Source organism: Vigna angularis, chromosome 2, assembly GCF_016808095.1.
Source record: "Vigna angularis cultivar LongXiaoDou No.4 chromosome 2, ASM1680809v1, whole genome shotgun sequence".
Taxonomy (NCBI): domain Eukaryota; kingdom Viridiplantae; phylum Streptophyta; class Magnoliopsida; order Fabales; family Fabaceae; genus Vigna; species Vigna angularis.
In genome coordinates, this window is record NC_068971.1 from 33,627,919 (window position 1) to 33,644,842 (window position 16,924).

Genomic DNA, 16,924 nt, shown 5'->3' on the forward strand with positions numbered 1-16,924 from the left:
TTATACGAAGCTTGTCTTGAGATTTGGTGATATTATCACTATTGGATGAAGCTTTTCCTTGTGTTTTGACTTTTCATATCTTTTAGCATAGATGGTAGTAGGTTGATGTCTTATTGTTAGAACAAACATGTTTTTCAAAACTTTATCAAAAGTAGATTAGACTATTCATGTGACATGGCTTTTGATGAACGAAACTTTTTTCTTATATCTTCTTCTTCTTTCTAACTTTCATTTTTGACTTGTAAGTGAATGTTTGTAGTGGATAACCTACATAGTGTAGAATAGGTGTTTGCATAATAGATACATAATTTTTCTTATTTATCTTCTTACTTTTATATCCTAGCTATATTGTTTTTCTAATGATAACATTGTCATGCTCATTTTGTTTATTATTGTTTATTAAACTTCAAAACATATGAAGGTGTTTAGATAGTTTAGTCTTATAAACAATCTTATCTTAACAACTTATTCTCTCCAATAGTACTCGTCCCTTCTGGCTCAAGTCATCCAAGTGCGACAATTGGTAATAAAAACGATAATCAATAAACATAATTAATTTACCTCATACAATGTGTTATTTATAATACTATTCATGGATACCTGGATGAGCCTAAGCCATGTGGTCTAATTACCTTGTTTGATCCTAATTTAAACCTTTACAATAAACTATAATTTGCAAATGTCAATAAGTTGGTCATATTCATTTAGGTCGAATACATGTCGGCTTAGATGATCGAGATATTCTTAGATAAACAATACTCATATTGGCATGGCCGAGATGTGCTCGGACATGTTCTATATAATACATAATGTGTTTATATATTTTTGGGTTAATTATGTTTTCGTTCTTAAACTTACATGCGAAATTGGAATTCATTTCTCTCTCAAACTTTAATACATTTTGGTTTCCAAATTTTAGAAATGAATGAATATAGTCATTTTGACCTAATTATTAAAGAAAAATTCGTCTATACGAACAAACGATCTCATATTTTGAAATTTAATCAAATAACATTGAAACAGATTAATAATCAGAAAATAACTTAGGATAAAAACACAAGACTTAGAGCTTAAACCCCAAACAAACAAAAACTAAAACCTGAACCCCAAACATAGAAAAACATAGGAAAACACTTAGGTCCTAAGAATTAGAAAAACATATAGGATAAAACACCTAGACGTATGACTAGACGATGTTTTGTCTAAAAGCGTCCAAGAGAGATTGAGTTAAATGCTCAATGCTTAAAATAGTTGGATTAAGTATTTGCCTTCTCTCGAAAACCAAAACAGGTTGAGACAATGTCTTCGACAAAAACATTAAAAGACGTAAAGATTACAAACATAAGAAAAGCATAAACAAGTTAAACACTATCAGTCTAAAAAGAGACAAAAGTCAAAGAAGCTTTTGCTTGACCAAATGATACCATGAGCTTAACAAATACCTCATCCTATGATGAAGTACTTAAATACGCTTGATATCTTCAACTTAAAGAACTTAATTATAAAATGTTACCAAACGGTAGGAAATCAAAAAACACTTTGTTGTTTTGAGCAAACATTAAATGACATTAAATACTCAACGTTCAAAAATAACAAAGTGATAAGAAAAATCATATATGTTGCATGCACAATTTACTCTAATTTTGCAAATAAGCTATTCTACACGCATCCACAATGCTATAGATCAAATATCATAATGTGGACGTTAGAGACAAAGAAGATAATCATAGAATGTTCCACTCTTGAAGCAAAGTCTAAAAAGATCGTACAACCTACTTCAAGCAAATGACTGAAAAAGTATGCATGCTTTGACAAAGTTGACTTACACAACGACTGTTGTGAAAAGAAGAAAGAGAAAACACAAGTATCAAAGCTACAAACTTCAAACTCAATCTAATGGAAAATATTCATGAAGCCTATAAATAGAATATCTCTCAAGAAGAAAATCAAGAGAATAAAATAGAGGATAGCCGAAGAGCAAAAAGAAAAGCTTACAACGACATATCCATCCTAAATAAAAGAGATAAAAGAGCTCAAAGAAAAGAATACATCTAAGCTGAAGAGAAGAGAAGAGAATAATAGAAAGAGATACTCTTGAGATTAAGAGTCAAATTTCTTACTACTGTAAGAAAGAATAGAGAAACACATGTGAGTGTTTAAACTACATTTTATTGTAATAAAATCTTCTCGTAGAGAGATTTAGTCTGAACTACTTGTAAGCAATCATTGATTGCAATTCTGAAGAGAATTAAAATACTTACAATTGAACTCTTTTGAGTTGAGGAATCTAGGCCTGGTAGTCTAGTACTAGGAGTGGTTCGAATACTTAAAGGAAATCTCGGTAGGGTATTGAGTACCAATAGTGGTGTTAATACTCAGGAAATCTCGGTGAGGTAACTGAGTACTAGGAGTGGTGCTAATACTCATTTGTAGTCGTGTGAAGATTATAGTGGAACCCTCTACAGAGGAGACTAAACGTAGCTTAGTCGGAGTGAACCAGTATAAAATCTCTTGTGCTATTTTCTCTTCTCTTTACTAATGAATCCTCTTTAAAAACCTGCAATTGAGCTTTATATTTCAAAATCCAAGAACTTTCAAGCTAAACGATCCTTTCTCTTTAAAAAAATTCTTACAAAACACTGTAGTAGAAACATTCTGAATAGCACGACAACCTTATCAAAATATATCAATATATTTCAAGTCGAGCGTTTAAGCTTTCAAAAGAATATTTCGCACGCTTGATAATGCGTTATATTAGAAGGGTTGCGAAAAACGTCTTCTAAAAACATTATTCAACACTCTTCTAGTGTTTTTCAGGTACTTCACTAATGACATTAGTTTTTTCTAAGCTTGTTAATTGGTGTTGTAGGCTGAAATTTGAGTTAAAACATGTCAAAACAGTGCAAACAACCTAAACGCCATCCTAAATATTACTATTCATGGATCCTTATCCAAATGGGCCTAAGTCATGTAGTTCAATTACCTTGCTTGAGCTTATTTTAAACATTTACTCTTAACTATAATTTGTAAATGTCAATAAGTTCGTCAAGTTCATTTGGGCCGAATACATTCCGGTTTAGATGATTGAGATATATTCAAACAAACAATATATTTATGGGTTTTGATAAGTTAGCTAAGAAACATGTTTAGTGCACTTATTATTGCTAAAAAGTGGGTTGTTGTACATTTCAACAACAATAAGCTATAAAACTATTATAACATAAGTTTTTAATTTCGACCTTCCTATAATTAGTGTTACATTTTATCATTATCATCATTATGAATTCGTATTATATATATGTGTGTGGAAGACAAGAGGCCGTTTTCAAACAACTAAAATACTTAATTATTAAAAAACAAAATAAGCAAAGAAAAAACGAACAAGTCAACTACGATGAATTGGTCCAATGTTTTCTTAAATCAAATAAACCCTAAAGACCTTACGGCGATTCGACATTCAAATGTAGATTGCCACTCAAATGTTGAACGAGCACGTGCATCAATTTGGTGGTAGTTGCTGAGTTTATCTTCGCTATTTTCCGTCCATAAATCACAAAAAAATAATTAAATATTGATAACATTGATTGCCATTGGTAAACATTTTCGATATTTCAGTATTTTTGTAAAGTGTGCCTGTTCCAACTTCAAAGAGTTTCAAGCCATTAATTTACACAAAAAATAGATATACGGTGGTGATGCATCACCTGCAACTTATTGGTTGGGTTACTAGCTGTACCTTTCTCCTGTACAAATTTATCCATAAATTTAAACTATATCGTCATGTTTGTATGCTTTTCTTAACTTATTTTTGGAGGGAAAAGTGAAAATAACAAAATAATTTTTTATAAAATAAAATTAATTTGTATGTAAACTAATTTATAAAATTTCTTTTTTATGTATAATTTTTTATTTTTAATTTATGAACTCATTTTAACCGATAATAAAAATTCTAAAGAATATTTATAACGAAATTTATTGAAATACCTTCTACGTGCTATATTTTATTTTTCAAAATTATATCTCCCTTAATCAGCGAACTTTTATTATTTAAAAAAAAATTATGTATTTAAATAATCTACTCCGAACAAATGTACTAAGATTTAGAAAAAGAAGTTTCTGAGCTAATAATAAAGCATTTTTTTTATAATCACCATTATTAGATTCTTTTGACTCTTGGATGAGTGTAAACACCATATATTTATATTTTAAACATAGCATTCTCAAACATGCATATGATGTGATAGCACCTTTCATAATTTAATGTCTTAGTTGTGTTGTACATAAAAAAGATTGCAATGGGTGTACAGTGATTTTTAAATTATTTCACCCCTATATTAAGTACTTTTATTTACATTTATACAAGTATCTTTAAACAATGTTTAATCATTTTGGAGATTCTTATTTTTTTAGAAGAATTTCAATTTCGTTCTGTTCTTTTTCGGTTTCTCAATTGGGTCCTAATTTTGTGAAAATTGCAACAATTGGATCCCTTCCATTAAATTGGGTCCAACGACGTTAGTATGTGGTTAACGTGGCACGCTGGACTCAATTTCTTAATTGACGTGACATGCTGGACTGAGTTTTTTAATTCACGTGGCTGAATGATGTGCATTTGGATAGTTTTAAAATTAAAAACTTAGTAAAATGTGGGAGAAAAGTTAAAGGGAGAGAACTTTGTATAAATCCCTGCTTGAATCCCTAATAAAAGGTTATATTTTCATTCAGCTTGTTCTTCTTCTTCGAAGGTGGATAACTTCATTGTGCTTGAAGATGGCCCATCCCTGTTCGTCTTCGTCATGTAGTGGGTGGGGGAAGCAAGACGATAATGTGGTTTATGGTGGTGGTCGAGGAGGAACTAGCAGTGGTGGTCCATTTTGCTATTGTGGGATGAAATGTATTGTCAGAACTGCGAGAACACCTAAGAACAGAAGCAAGCAATTTTGGAGATGCCCTAAGTTCAAGGTAAGATTTTTTTTGTTGTTGGTTTTTTGAGTTGGAGGTTGCCCTAATTGGTGTTTTCTTCTCACAAAAGGGTGGTGAAGATGATGGTTGTAATTACTTCAGACGGTGTGCTAATGATGGGGTTGTGAAAAGGGAAACGAGTGTAAAGTGTGAAGGCAAGACTGAGTCTTTCTTGAACAGAGAAGCAATGGAAGGTGGATGGAAGATTATAAGTGATTTGGACTTGTCAATGAAGAAATTGGAAAATAGGCTTAACGTGTTCTTAGGGATTGTTTGTGTTCTTTATGGTGAACATTATTTTAGTTACATTAGTGTTCTTTCGTTCATAGGAGTGTTTTCATTGTAATTATGATGGAATGTACTTAGGATGCAATGAACCAAAGTTATTTTGACTTGAAAAGTTTGTATTGTTTGTAACTTTTGGTAAGGAAGTAATTCAAAGTATTGTTTGTAAGTTTTGGCCAAAATACTATTCGTAAAGAACTTTGAACTGATAAGCACAAGCACATGACGTGATTTCATAGTGAATTGATAATCACAAGCATGGTTGGGCAAATATATCATTAAAAGTACATGTACAAATTACATAAACTTGATAAAGCATTAAACAATAATGTAAACACTGGTTGGGCAAATATATCAAACACACCAAAATAACCATTAAACCAGAATTTTTCATGTGTTCTCAAAAGCAGAAGTAGAATAACACTAATTGGATGACAAAAGCATAATCTTCCATGTTTTTCCTACATGTATTGTTTTTTCCTACACAATGTTTTGTAGCCTTAAACTATTAAAAAGTTCATTCCTACAGTGTACTAGGCTTGAGGTTGAGTCTGATGTGCTATTTCAGATTGTTGAGTGGATGGAGTTTGTTCGTCGCAATGCACAGGTCCTGCTTGGGTTGCTGATGGGCAACGACTTCTATTATGGCCATGTTCCCTACATATGCCACATCTTTTCCGCAACCTAGATTTGGTCATTCTTGAATCATCCTTCCTCATTTCCCATTGCTCTAGTCTTCGTTTTCTCTTTGATCGTCCAGGAAATAGTCTTTTGTGTGGAGGAGACACATCAGGATTTGGAGTAATGATCCACATGTTGGCTCCATTTATGGGATATATTATTGATGAATATGTTTCCTCATATCTGGACTTCATGTAGCAAGAGTCAATCAATTGTTCTCCATCAATGTTGAGGAACTTCATTCTTGCCAATGAATGACAGCAGGGAATTCCAGTGATCATCCAAGTTCTGCATGTGCATGAGGAGTCATCTATGTTGACTACGAACTTATCTCCACTATTAGACATGTGACGAACTTTAAATAGCTTGTTGCCTGACCAACTGTGTAGAAGAAGACAACAATAATTATGAACCACAATAGTAAATTAACATAACAAACAAGTCATTAATGGAATTTACCTAGGAATTCAATTTTTAGTTAACTGAGATTCCTTTCTAAATCTGGATTGGATCTTGGGACAAATGGATCTAGTAAATGATGATATGTTGGACCTGTTCTTGGCCCATCTTTGCATGATGTATAGTTGTATCTCCTTCAACAAGGTAATTATGGGTTTACTCCTGGTAGTTGCGAGGACACTATTGAAGCCCTCACTCATATTGTTAACTAAGGTGTCACATTTAGCTCTTGAAGTGAGTCTTGATCTTGACCAATACCTACAACAAATAATAAAATAATTATTAACATTATATGAATAACAAATTGTGTTGTAGTTTTGAAGACTAACCTTGGAGGGATGACAATCAAATGCTTATAAGCATTTTCGTTCATTGCTCTTATGTTTCTCATTTCCATCTCCCAAGTTTGTGGGTGTGTGGCTGTAGCTGCCCTCCACATTAAACACTTGAGGTTTTTGCCAGGGAATTTCTTCCTGAAGTTGGCATTCAAATGTCTAACGCAAAACCTTTGCTCAACTTCAGGAAGCAATTCCTGTATTGCTTGAAGTAGACCCTACAATACAAATATACAAGTAATCAATAAAGGCAATCAATACTTCAGGCCCTAAAGTAATAATGTACAAGTACAAATAATGATGACTATTAACTTTTGCTGGTCTAATATAAAGGTAAATGAAGAACATATTTCAGCCCCTCCAAGGTCATCTACCAATAGTTCCAAGAACCACCTCCACGAATCCTTGTTCTCAACTTTAACAACACAGTACGCAATAGGCAACATCTGCTCATTTCCATCTCGGCCCAGAGTTGTTAACAACTCACCACCGTACTTACCTTTCAAAAATGCTCCATCTAAACCAATAATTGGCCTGCATGACAGAAAACTGTTTTTGCAGGCCTTTAGATATACATAAAATCTCTTGAACAAGACTTCACCCCCCACATGCTCAACCTTTACTTTCACTGTTGAGCCTGGATTTTTGGCCAGCAACTCATGGGCATAATTATATAACCTTTTATATTATTCTTTGAAAGAGTCATCAATATGCTCTGTTGCTATGTTTTTGTCCCTATAAGCCATACACCTTGAAATACCAATGTTCATTTCCTTTGAATTTTTTCCCTTATATCCACACCCTTAACTGTTGGATTCTCTCTAACTGCTTTCTGTAACTTCTTGCTCAACCACTTGGCATCAATTAATTTAAGGTTGAACTCCTTGTTGCAGGTATGCTTGTCTAGCATAGTTCTCAATTCCATGTTTTGACTGCCTTCATATAACCACAATATAACCTCCATGGGCATTTACCTTTTGCACCCACACACTTGAACCTCATTCTTTGCTTATCATTCTTAACAAACTCAATATTTCTTCCATTATCCAACGCATAACTTTTTATACCATCCAAAATGTCTTGCTTTTAAGCAAAATATGTCCCAACTTCTCACTTGTAGTCAACCATACTTTTTGGCAAAACAAATGTTGCAAAAGTCCCATAACCCCTCTACATCGGTATCGTTTCCATCACTATCTACTCCACTAATTAATTGTTTAGATTCCCACTCATCACCTGACAAACCTCTATCATTCCCACCCTTTACATTAACATCAAACATGCTGTCAGAACTCCCACTGGAATATGGTCCACTAAAGTCATTTGACACACTTTAGACTTCTACTTCCACATTTCCCTCCAAATTTGCATGTATACCATCATCTATATCGCAACCAACATTGACATCAACAAGCCCCTCCAACCACTCACTATTTCCATCACCACTACCACTATGACAAGAGGAATTCCAACTTCAGATTTCCACATCTTGTTCAACTTCATTCACTTCTTCACCTTCATCTTCACCATCACCACCAACTTCTTCAACTCCATGCACCTCTTCCCCATAACAGCCTCAACTTGCACTTCTCCATCAACATCACCCATCTGTTCTAACACACCACCAACTTCTTCAAGTCCATGCACATCTTCTTCCATAACAGCCTCAACTTCCCCTTCTCCATCAACATCACCCATATGTTTTGACACACCACCAACTTCTTCAAGTCCATGGACCTCTTCCTCCATAACAACCTCAACTTATATTTGTCCATCAACATCACCCATATGTTCTGACACACCACCAACTTCTTCAAGTCCATGGACCTCTTCCTCCATAACAGCCTCAACTTCCACTTGTTGTTCACCCATCTCTTGTTGTTCACCATCTACATCAACCCTCTCTTCAACTTGTCCTTCATCATTACCAACATATTCCAACATATGTATGACTTTGGGTTCAAAAACAGGGTGTATCACAAACACTTGCACCTCACCATTTAGCCTAGCTAAATTAACCATATGCATGGCAGCAATGCCATCACACAAAGACTTTAACTTATCATCCAACACTGAAGCCCCTCCTACATAGTACCACAGATCTTTAAACCCATTGTATCCCAAACCTTTCACTACACTAACAACCACGAAATAACTCCAAACATCTAGGTCAAACAAAAACCTAGATGTCTCCCTCCCCCCTCCCTCCTTTCATACTTAAGCTTCCCATCATTAACTAATTTCCCTCCATGGTGAAAGACAACCTCAATATCCTCGTCCATGACGCAAAACACTATATATATATATATATATATATATATATATATATATATATATATATATATATATATATATATATATATATATATATATATATATATATATATATATATATGTATGTATTTATACACCTATAATGCAATCACATGACGACAAAACATGTATTAAAACCATAAACAAAACGCACTCAAACACACAGAGAAAAACAACTTTAAACATGGGGGGACCACAATATCGCAATAAAAAATGGAACACAATACAACGACGGGGACCACCACCCAACATCGCAATAAAAATAACACAACATATGACCCCTCTAATCAATAATGAATACAAAACCAAACTTTTACTAACCTGGACACTCGAGACAACTGCACGCTCTCTGTCAACGTCAACTTCGATTAAACCCTAAATCCCCAAATTCATACTCCAATTTGTGAAATTGAGAAAACTTTGCACGAACCCTACAAGAACCCCACAATTTCAGAACAAACTTCTCCCAATCCCAATCCCTAATTCGATAAAATTCAATATCAATCCCAATATTTCATTCATACTTTCCTTTTCTTTATTTTTAAAAAAATACAATTATCCACGTCAATTAAGGTGTCCCTACTTCAGTCAGCCACGTCAATTAAGAAACTGAGTCCAGCGTGCCACGTCAACCATAGACTAATGCCGTTGGGTCCAATTTAACGGGAGGGTCCCAATTGTTGCAATTTTCACAAAATTAGGACCTAACTGAGAAACCGAAAAAGAACAGGACGAAATTGAGATTCTCCTCGAAAATAAGGAGCTCCGGAATGATTAAACCTTTAAATAAATAACTTAATTGAGAATGAGATCAAAGTGTACCGCCATCTACACTAACCCTAGCCGCGGTGGTGGTTTGTAGAAATGTAGGTTTTACAGTTGGTATCCATAAGTGTGAAGCACTAGTCGTGCATCACTCAAAATACTCGTTTGTGATTGTGTGTCGGAGCCAACTAGGTCTGCATACGTGGCTATAGGGTGGCTATAGTTTGCTTATGTTGCTTCATATGTGGTTATAGGTGGCTAGAGTTCGCTTATGTTGTTGGAATACGTGGAGACATGGAACCTTTGGTATGGGTGGTTAATTAGAGGAAGGTTTGTCCCTCGATGAGTTATTAATATGACTATTTTTTTTCGAGGTGTCATATTTTTCTAGAGTTACTTACGGGTCAAGATAACATAAAATTATTTTCTCTAAATTTTTTAAATATGTAAGTACAAAAATATATATTTGTCCAGAAACTTCATATGTTTGTAATATTCCTTTGATTTAATTATCTTTTCCTACAGGTTTATGGAAGTTTATCTTGTTGTTTACAAAAGTAAAAAAAAAAATCATTTTTATGAATGTATTTTGTTAACAAAAAAAATGATAAATTGCTTATACATTTAAACTTTTGTAAAAAGAATTATGTGACTTTGAAATATTTGAGTCAATGGTAATTTCACTTCACAAAGAGTTCTATGATTTTATTTTTTCTTCTTTAGAAGACACGTGAAGTGTTTGATGATTGAAACTTGAAATTTATTTCTTGACAATCTTCGTGTTTTTTCTTGGACAAAAGATTTTGTCCTAACTTTTATGAAACTCACGAAAATTCAATATTAAATTCACATTCATGACCTTTCTTTAGAGTATTGATAGTCGAAAGAAAATTTTTCAATAACACATGAAATTGATACACCTTTATCTTTTAGATTATTATACCATAAATAAGTTTCTAGGATTTTTTGCTTAGTGTCTTGGTTAATGTTGATTTTTTTTATTTGCCTAATTAAATTTTGTGGAAAAGACCAAGATTTGCATTTATTGTAGTTATACAGAATGTGAATTTCCTCTATTTTGTTCAAATTGTAAAATAAATTGTCATAACTATAGACAGTTAAAACAATATATCAATGTTATTTCTAGTAAGGAGAAAACAATTAACACAAAAATACAACATGATTGTCTTAAGGTAGTCAGTGCAAGGATTTGACTAAAGGCTCTTTTGTTCAAGTGGTAGATCCTATGGTAGAGCTTGTGGTAGAATCTATGGTTCAACTTTTTATAGTGCAACCTATTGTGCTAAAACCTTTTGCTTAGTACAGCCAAAGCTAGTGGTGGTTAATCATGATGATATTTGTATTGTGAATGAATATTCTCTTGTTAATAATCTTGATGGTGGTATGCTAGTGTCACTTTCATTATCAATAGTTTATAGGGTTTAGTTAAATTTAACTAAGTACTTCAGCGCGACAATTTCTTATCCTTTTTTATGTTTAAAGATATTAGTTTTGTGAAAAATTAAAAATAGTTTCTAAATGCACTAATTTGCTTGATAAGAAGGAATATTCTAATACTGAAGAGGATGTTGAGTCGATTCAAACTACAAACAAATTTAGTAAGATATAGTAAATAAAGTTAATACTAAATCTACAAAAACAAAAACTTATAAAATTTAAAAGTATTTTTTGGAATGTAAAATTATGATTAATGATAAATTCTTTAATAACGTTCATAAATTTGTTTTTATTTTTCTAATATAAAAGAGTTTAAAGAATGAGATGTGTAATGCTAAATTTATAAATTATTAACAATAATTTTTAAATTAATAATAAAAGTTAGTTACACATTTTTTCCATTAATAATAATTAAATTATTAATTTGTTATTTCTTATATAACATTAAGAATAATAAATTCTTAAATTTACCACCATTAAATTTGTTATGAAAATCTAGACTTGAAACCGGCTCACCCAAAATCAAATTCCAACCTACTTGATTCCTAGGAAATCATTTTTTTTTTTGCCAGCGACAATTTCTGGCCACATATAATAAATAGATATGCAATAAATGATAATGATAATGATATTTTGAAATCCTTTAAACAAAAAAAATCTATTAATAATTTAAAATGATTATATTTATTCATTTTTAATTTAAAATGTTAAATGTATAGTATTATTTATATAATCATTATATAAAGAGATTCTTCCTTCTAGATTTTATTTTTTAATTTTAGTTTTTAATAAGTAACTGTTTTTTTAATAAAATAACTAATTTATCAATTTTATTTTTAAGTGATCTTTTTAAAATTAAATTAAATTTTTTTAAACTTAAATATTATTTTAAATTAACATAATTATTTATAATAAAAGAATAAATTATAAAATAAATAACAATTATTTTCTATTATTAAAATGATTTGTATTTATGTTTATAACTATAATTTTATTATTAAAAATAACAGGCGTCCACGTAAGGTATATATTTCTATTAATATATTAAATTAGATGGTAAGATAATGTAACATTTTTATCTATGATGGGATTATTAGGGAAAGGTAATTTTTTTATTTATTTTGAACTGTGTTCTTCTTTTCTTACAGTAACAAACCAGATGGTACCGGTTACCGCAGGTTGTTTTGGCGGAGCCTATCTGTTTTCGGGTACGCTCCATGTTGGACGGCACCTACCACTGATTAGGTGAATCACTCGCATTTTCTTCTATACTCTCCATCAACATCAAAGATCCATGCTTTCTTAATTATCCCCTAACTCTATCTCCCATTCATCCTCACAAACACCTTTTCTTCTCTTTCTCCCTCTGCTATCGCCACTGCTTCATCACTCACCGGTGCCACTATCACCGGTTGAGTGACGCATAGCTTCTCCAATTCTACGTTTTCTCTTCAATTTTCCAAAGGGGTGAAGAAAAAATCAAAGATGGTTGGTGCCATAAAAGCTGCGATTGGAGACGGGGTGTTGACTTTCATGTGGGTGTTTTGTTCTTCTCTGTTGGGGATTGCTTCTGGGTACGTAACTAAAGCCCTTAACCTTCAAGACATCTCCTACAACGGGTTCCCTTACCCTTCTCTCATTGTCACCATTACCCTCGTTTTTGTACTTGTTTTCCTTTTCACCCTCATCGGCAATGCCCTCGGTGGCGCCAGCTTCAACCCCACCGGCACCGCTTCCTTTTACGCCGTTGGTCTCGGCTCTGATACGCTCCTCTCAATGGCGCTTCGTTTCCCTGCCCAGGTTCGTTGATTTCCTTTTGTGTCCTATAGGGTCTTTAACTTTTCTCTCTTCTCTCTGTATGGCGTCGCTAGTACAATTGAATTTATAGGCGCTATGACATGAGATCCTGAATTGAAGGATATTTTTTGAAGATATAAGTCATTGTAAATTGACCATCAAATAAGCTAAAGACCTTGTGATTAAACTGATATATCAACGTATATTTAAGTGGAATTTTTTAGCAGTTTATTTGACATTATTTAGTTATTTCTTAACTTAGGAATCGTACAGTCACGAGACGAGGATTAAAATGACCATTTACTCTGTTGAATTGCTTTTAAGTTAACCTTTTTTTTTCTGTCCTTTTGGCCTTCTTTTTCTTTCTACTCTTTCTAGGAAATGCGTGGATGTAGATAAGGAGGAGGAGGAGTTAAATATGGGTCTTGTTATATGCTATGTTGTTTTCATTTTTAATTTACAAGACAACCTGATTTTCAACAGTTCTTCTATTAATATTTGAAGATTTAAAACCCAATTGCTACTTTTGTACCTTTATGGTGAAAACATGAAACGAAAGCAAAAGTAAACGTGCCCTTGAATTGTTGTTTTTAAATTAATTATTCTTTTTTATCACTTTTTTATATGCAAATTAATAAGATAAACATGCTATTTCTCTTTTTCTTTCCTTTATTCACTCTATCTGAACATACTATTAGTATTGTTTTTCTATCAAAATGTTTTAGTAATCTGCCCAGTAAGAATTTGCATTAGAGTTCAACACAGGTTCTAGAGCAGAATTTCTATTTTGATTGGAGAATACCGCCAAACATACCATTATTGTAACTCTCTTGTTAGAGTGGAAGTTTCATTTTAGTAATCTGTCTGATAAGGATTTGGATTAAAGGTTGAGGTATAGACCCTTTACGTTATAGAGATAAAACATCAATTTTAACAAAAAGTATCACCAAAAGGCCTAAGAAAATGCTTCTATGTTTTTTTCTGTTATGAATTGTGCAAGGAAATTTTGATGGATGGATGAGTTGTGAACAGGCAGTTGGTGCTGCTGGTGGTGCAATGGCAATTATGGAAGTGGTTCCTCAAAAGTATAGGCATATGATTGGAGGTCCTTCTCTGAAAGTGGATTTGCATACTGGGGCTGTTGTTGAAGGGGTGTTGACCTTTTTTATTACCTTTATCGTTCTCTTCATCTTCCTCAAGGGCCCTCGTAGTGATTTGTTGAAGATCTGGTTTCTAGCCACAGCAACTGTAGTTTTGGTCATGGTTGGATCTGCCTACACTGGCCCAGCCATGAATCCTGCCAATGTGAGTGATTACCTCTTTACAATTGCCAGTTTTATTTTTTTCATACATTTAATTGTATGTGTTTCTTGCTGCTGTCTTTACAATTGCTGTCTTTTGCATTGATTCTAGGGTGATTTGAATGATTATTTTGAAAAACTGCTTAATTTTGACCTCAAGATTGTATTGGTAGGACATTATAGTCTATGAAAATTTAAGAATATTCATTTTAGTTCTTTATTCTTTGGTGTCAAATTTATACACAAAAGTGAGTGAATCCGTCTTTAAAATCTCAAGTGTCAGTGTTAAAAAGTGCTTCACCGATACAATTTAATAGACTAATCATCATATCTTATTCACCTTATCAAAGAATTTTGTTATAAATGTATATTGAGTTTGAAACATTATATTGTAAATTGCCTTTTTTTTTAAACCATTTCTGCCCAGGATTTGTTGTTAAGGATTCTGGAATCTAATTCTTGCACCAGACTTTAATTAAGAAAATATTATGCTTTGTTTTTGCAACTTTATTCAGCTATGGAACATGTCAGTCATATGTATGCTGCAGCTATCCTCCTTTCCTCTGTGTCCGATCTTTATTGTGTTATTTAACTGTCAAATCCTATTGTAATCTCGGCAAAGTTTCTACAATTTTGATGTTCTATAAATCGAAACAAACTACTCACAGTAAAAAGACAATCTCTTTGTCATTACATGCTTATTTACGGTGTTTCCTTTATATGCCGAATATATCAAACCCGAATAGATAATGTTCTGGCCAATCTAAATCTATGGAACTCTGGCACACTGTTCTGTGGTCTCATTGTGCTGTGTTCTGTTTATGTTAAAGAAGGGTCTATGTTCTGTTTTATATTATTATTGTTATTATGTTTCTACTTTTTGTTTTGTTTTGTTCAGATAGGAAACCTTTTATGTTGCTCTTCCTTGCTAAAGTTTCGTTTTTCTTGTCTTTCATATTACTTGCTCTTGCTATTAACTTGTGTATGGCTTAAAATGATGACTTGTAATTATTAGCTATGAAGGTTATATCTTGTTATGTGCATTGTTTCTTGAATCTTTTGGAGGGGCAAACTTAGAGATGGCAATGAAAAACTGTGATCGGTTATTTTGTTTGCAGGCTTTTGGTTGGGCTTACTTAAACAATTGGCACAACACATGGGACCAATTGTATGTATACTGGATTTGCCCCTTTGCCGGAGCAATATTGGCAGCATGGTTGTTCCGTGCAATCTTTCCCCCACCACCACCGCCAGAACTCAAACAAAAGAAAGCATGAAGAAGGATTCGGTCATTTGCTTCTTCATTTCAATTGTTAAGCACAATGTTACTGCTGCATTACCCTTTTAATCTATATATCTCCTTCTTCATTCTCTTTTCTGTTACTGGGTTATGTTTAGTCCGTAAATGCAGTATCCTCGTAGAAAAAATAATGTAGAATTTCCGTATCTGTACTGGATACTGATTTAATTAACATTAATGTTATTCCTTTCTAGCAAAAAAACCAATTATGTTTTGGTGAATAATGTACCATGAATTTAATTTAACATGCTATATTTTGTTTCTTTTCTAAGCTATGAGGAAGGATCAAGTCGAACTAAACTAAGAATGTGTTTCTTTTCACCTTCTTAGTATGATTTTTCATGTTTATTAAGAAGCTAGTACTTATAACCACAACATTTTGTAGCATAATTGAAGTGGTTTTTGACTTTTTAGTGTGTTTTCAACCGTTCACAAGAGCATGGTAATTTTGTTTAGGCTTAGGGATCCCAACGTGGGACGGGTTATCCCTGTATAAGGGTATGGGCTGCAATGCAACTCGTATACTTTTTTCTTTTTTTTTCTTTTTAATATTTTATTATTGTAAATTTATGCGGACCAGCATGCAAATCTATAATTATGTGGGATAGACCATACTTATTAAGCAATTTGGCGGACGGTAGACCAAAATGAGACGGTCGATCCACGTTACGTACTTCCCTTTAAGGAGTGATTAATACGGCTTTTCTTCCTGCACTCTAACCTTTTTTTCTCCCATCTGTATATTGTGATTATATATGAACTAATTGAAATGATTTTTCTGGAACATGTAATATGACACTTTTGAATTAAGGATCAAGAACTATCTAGAATATATTCTGTGTATTGAATTAATCATATTTTGGATAACATAAACATAACTATATCTAGATTACGTAATTTAGAATTATGTATTTCTTGTTCACATTACACAATCTAGTGTAATGTTCCCGATAATGCAATCTAAAACACTTTTTCAAATTTCACAATTCAAAATACATGATTCTATTTTGGATTACACAATCCAAAATTATATTGTAGATGTAATATAAATATTTTTTATCACATAATTTAGGATATATTCAAGATATATAATATAGAGTCTATTTTTGTCATTTTTATATTATAGGATGAGAGAAAAAAGTACGGAGGTGGATGAAGAAATTGTTTAGCCTTTTTAGAAAAAAAAAATTCAATAGTTTATATTTTGATAAAGTACTATTAAATAACAAAGTATAAAAGTATGCTCATACTTGATCTCTAAGACGAAT

The 16,924-nt window shown here is 32.6% G+C and overlaps 1 protein-coding gene across 1 annotated transcript; it reads left to right on the forward strand.

Moving 5' to 3' along the window:
* Positions 1–12,386: 12,386 nt before the first annotated feature.
* On the forward strand, positions 12,387–15,927 carry LOC108326780 (aquaporin SIP1-2). Its single transcript, XM_017560338.2, has 3 exons — positions 12,387–13,058; positions 14,088–14,360; positions 15,475–15,927. Exons 1-3 carry the CDS (start codon positions 12,744–12,746, stop codon positions 15,631–15,633), a joined length of 747 nt encoding a protein of 248 aa, XP_017415827.1. The 5' UTR covers positions 12,387–12,743; the 3' UTR covers positions 15,634–15,927.
* The last annotated feature ends 997 nt before the right edge of the window (positions 15,928–16,924 follow it).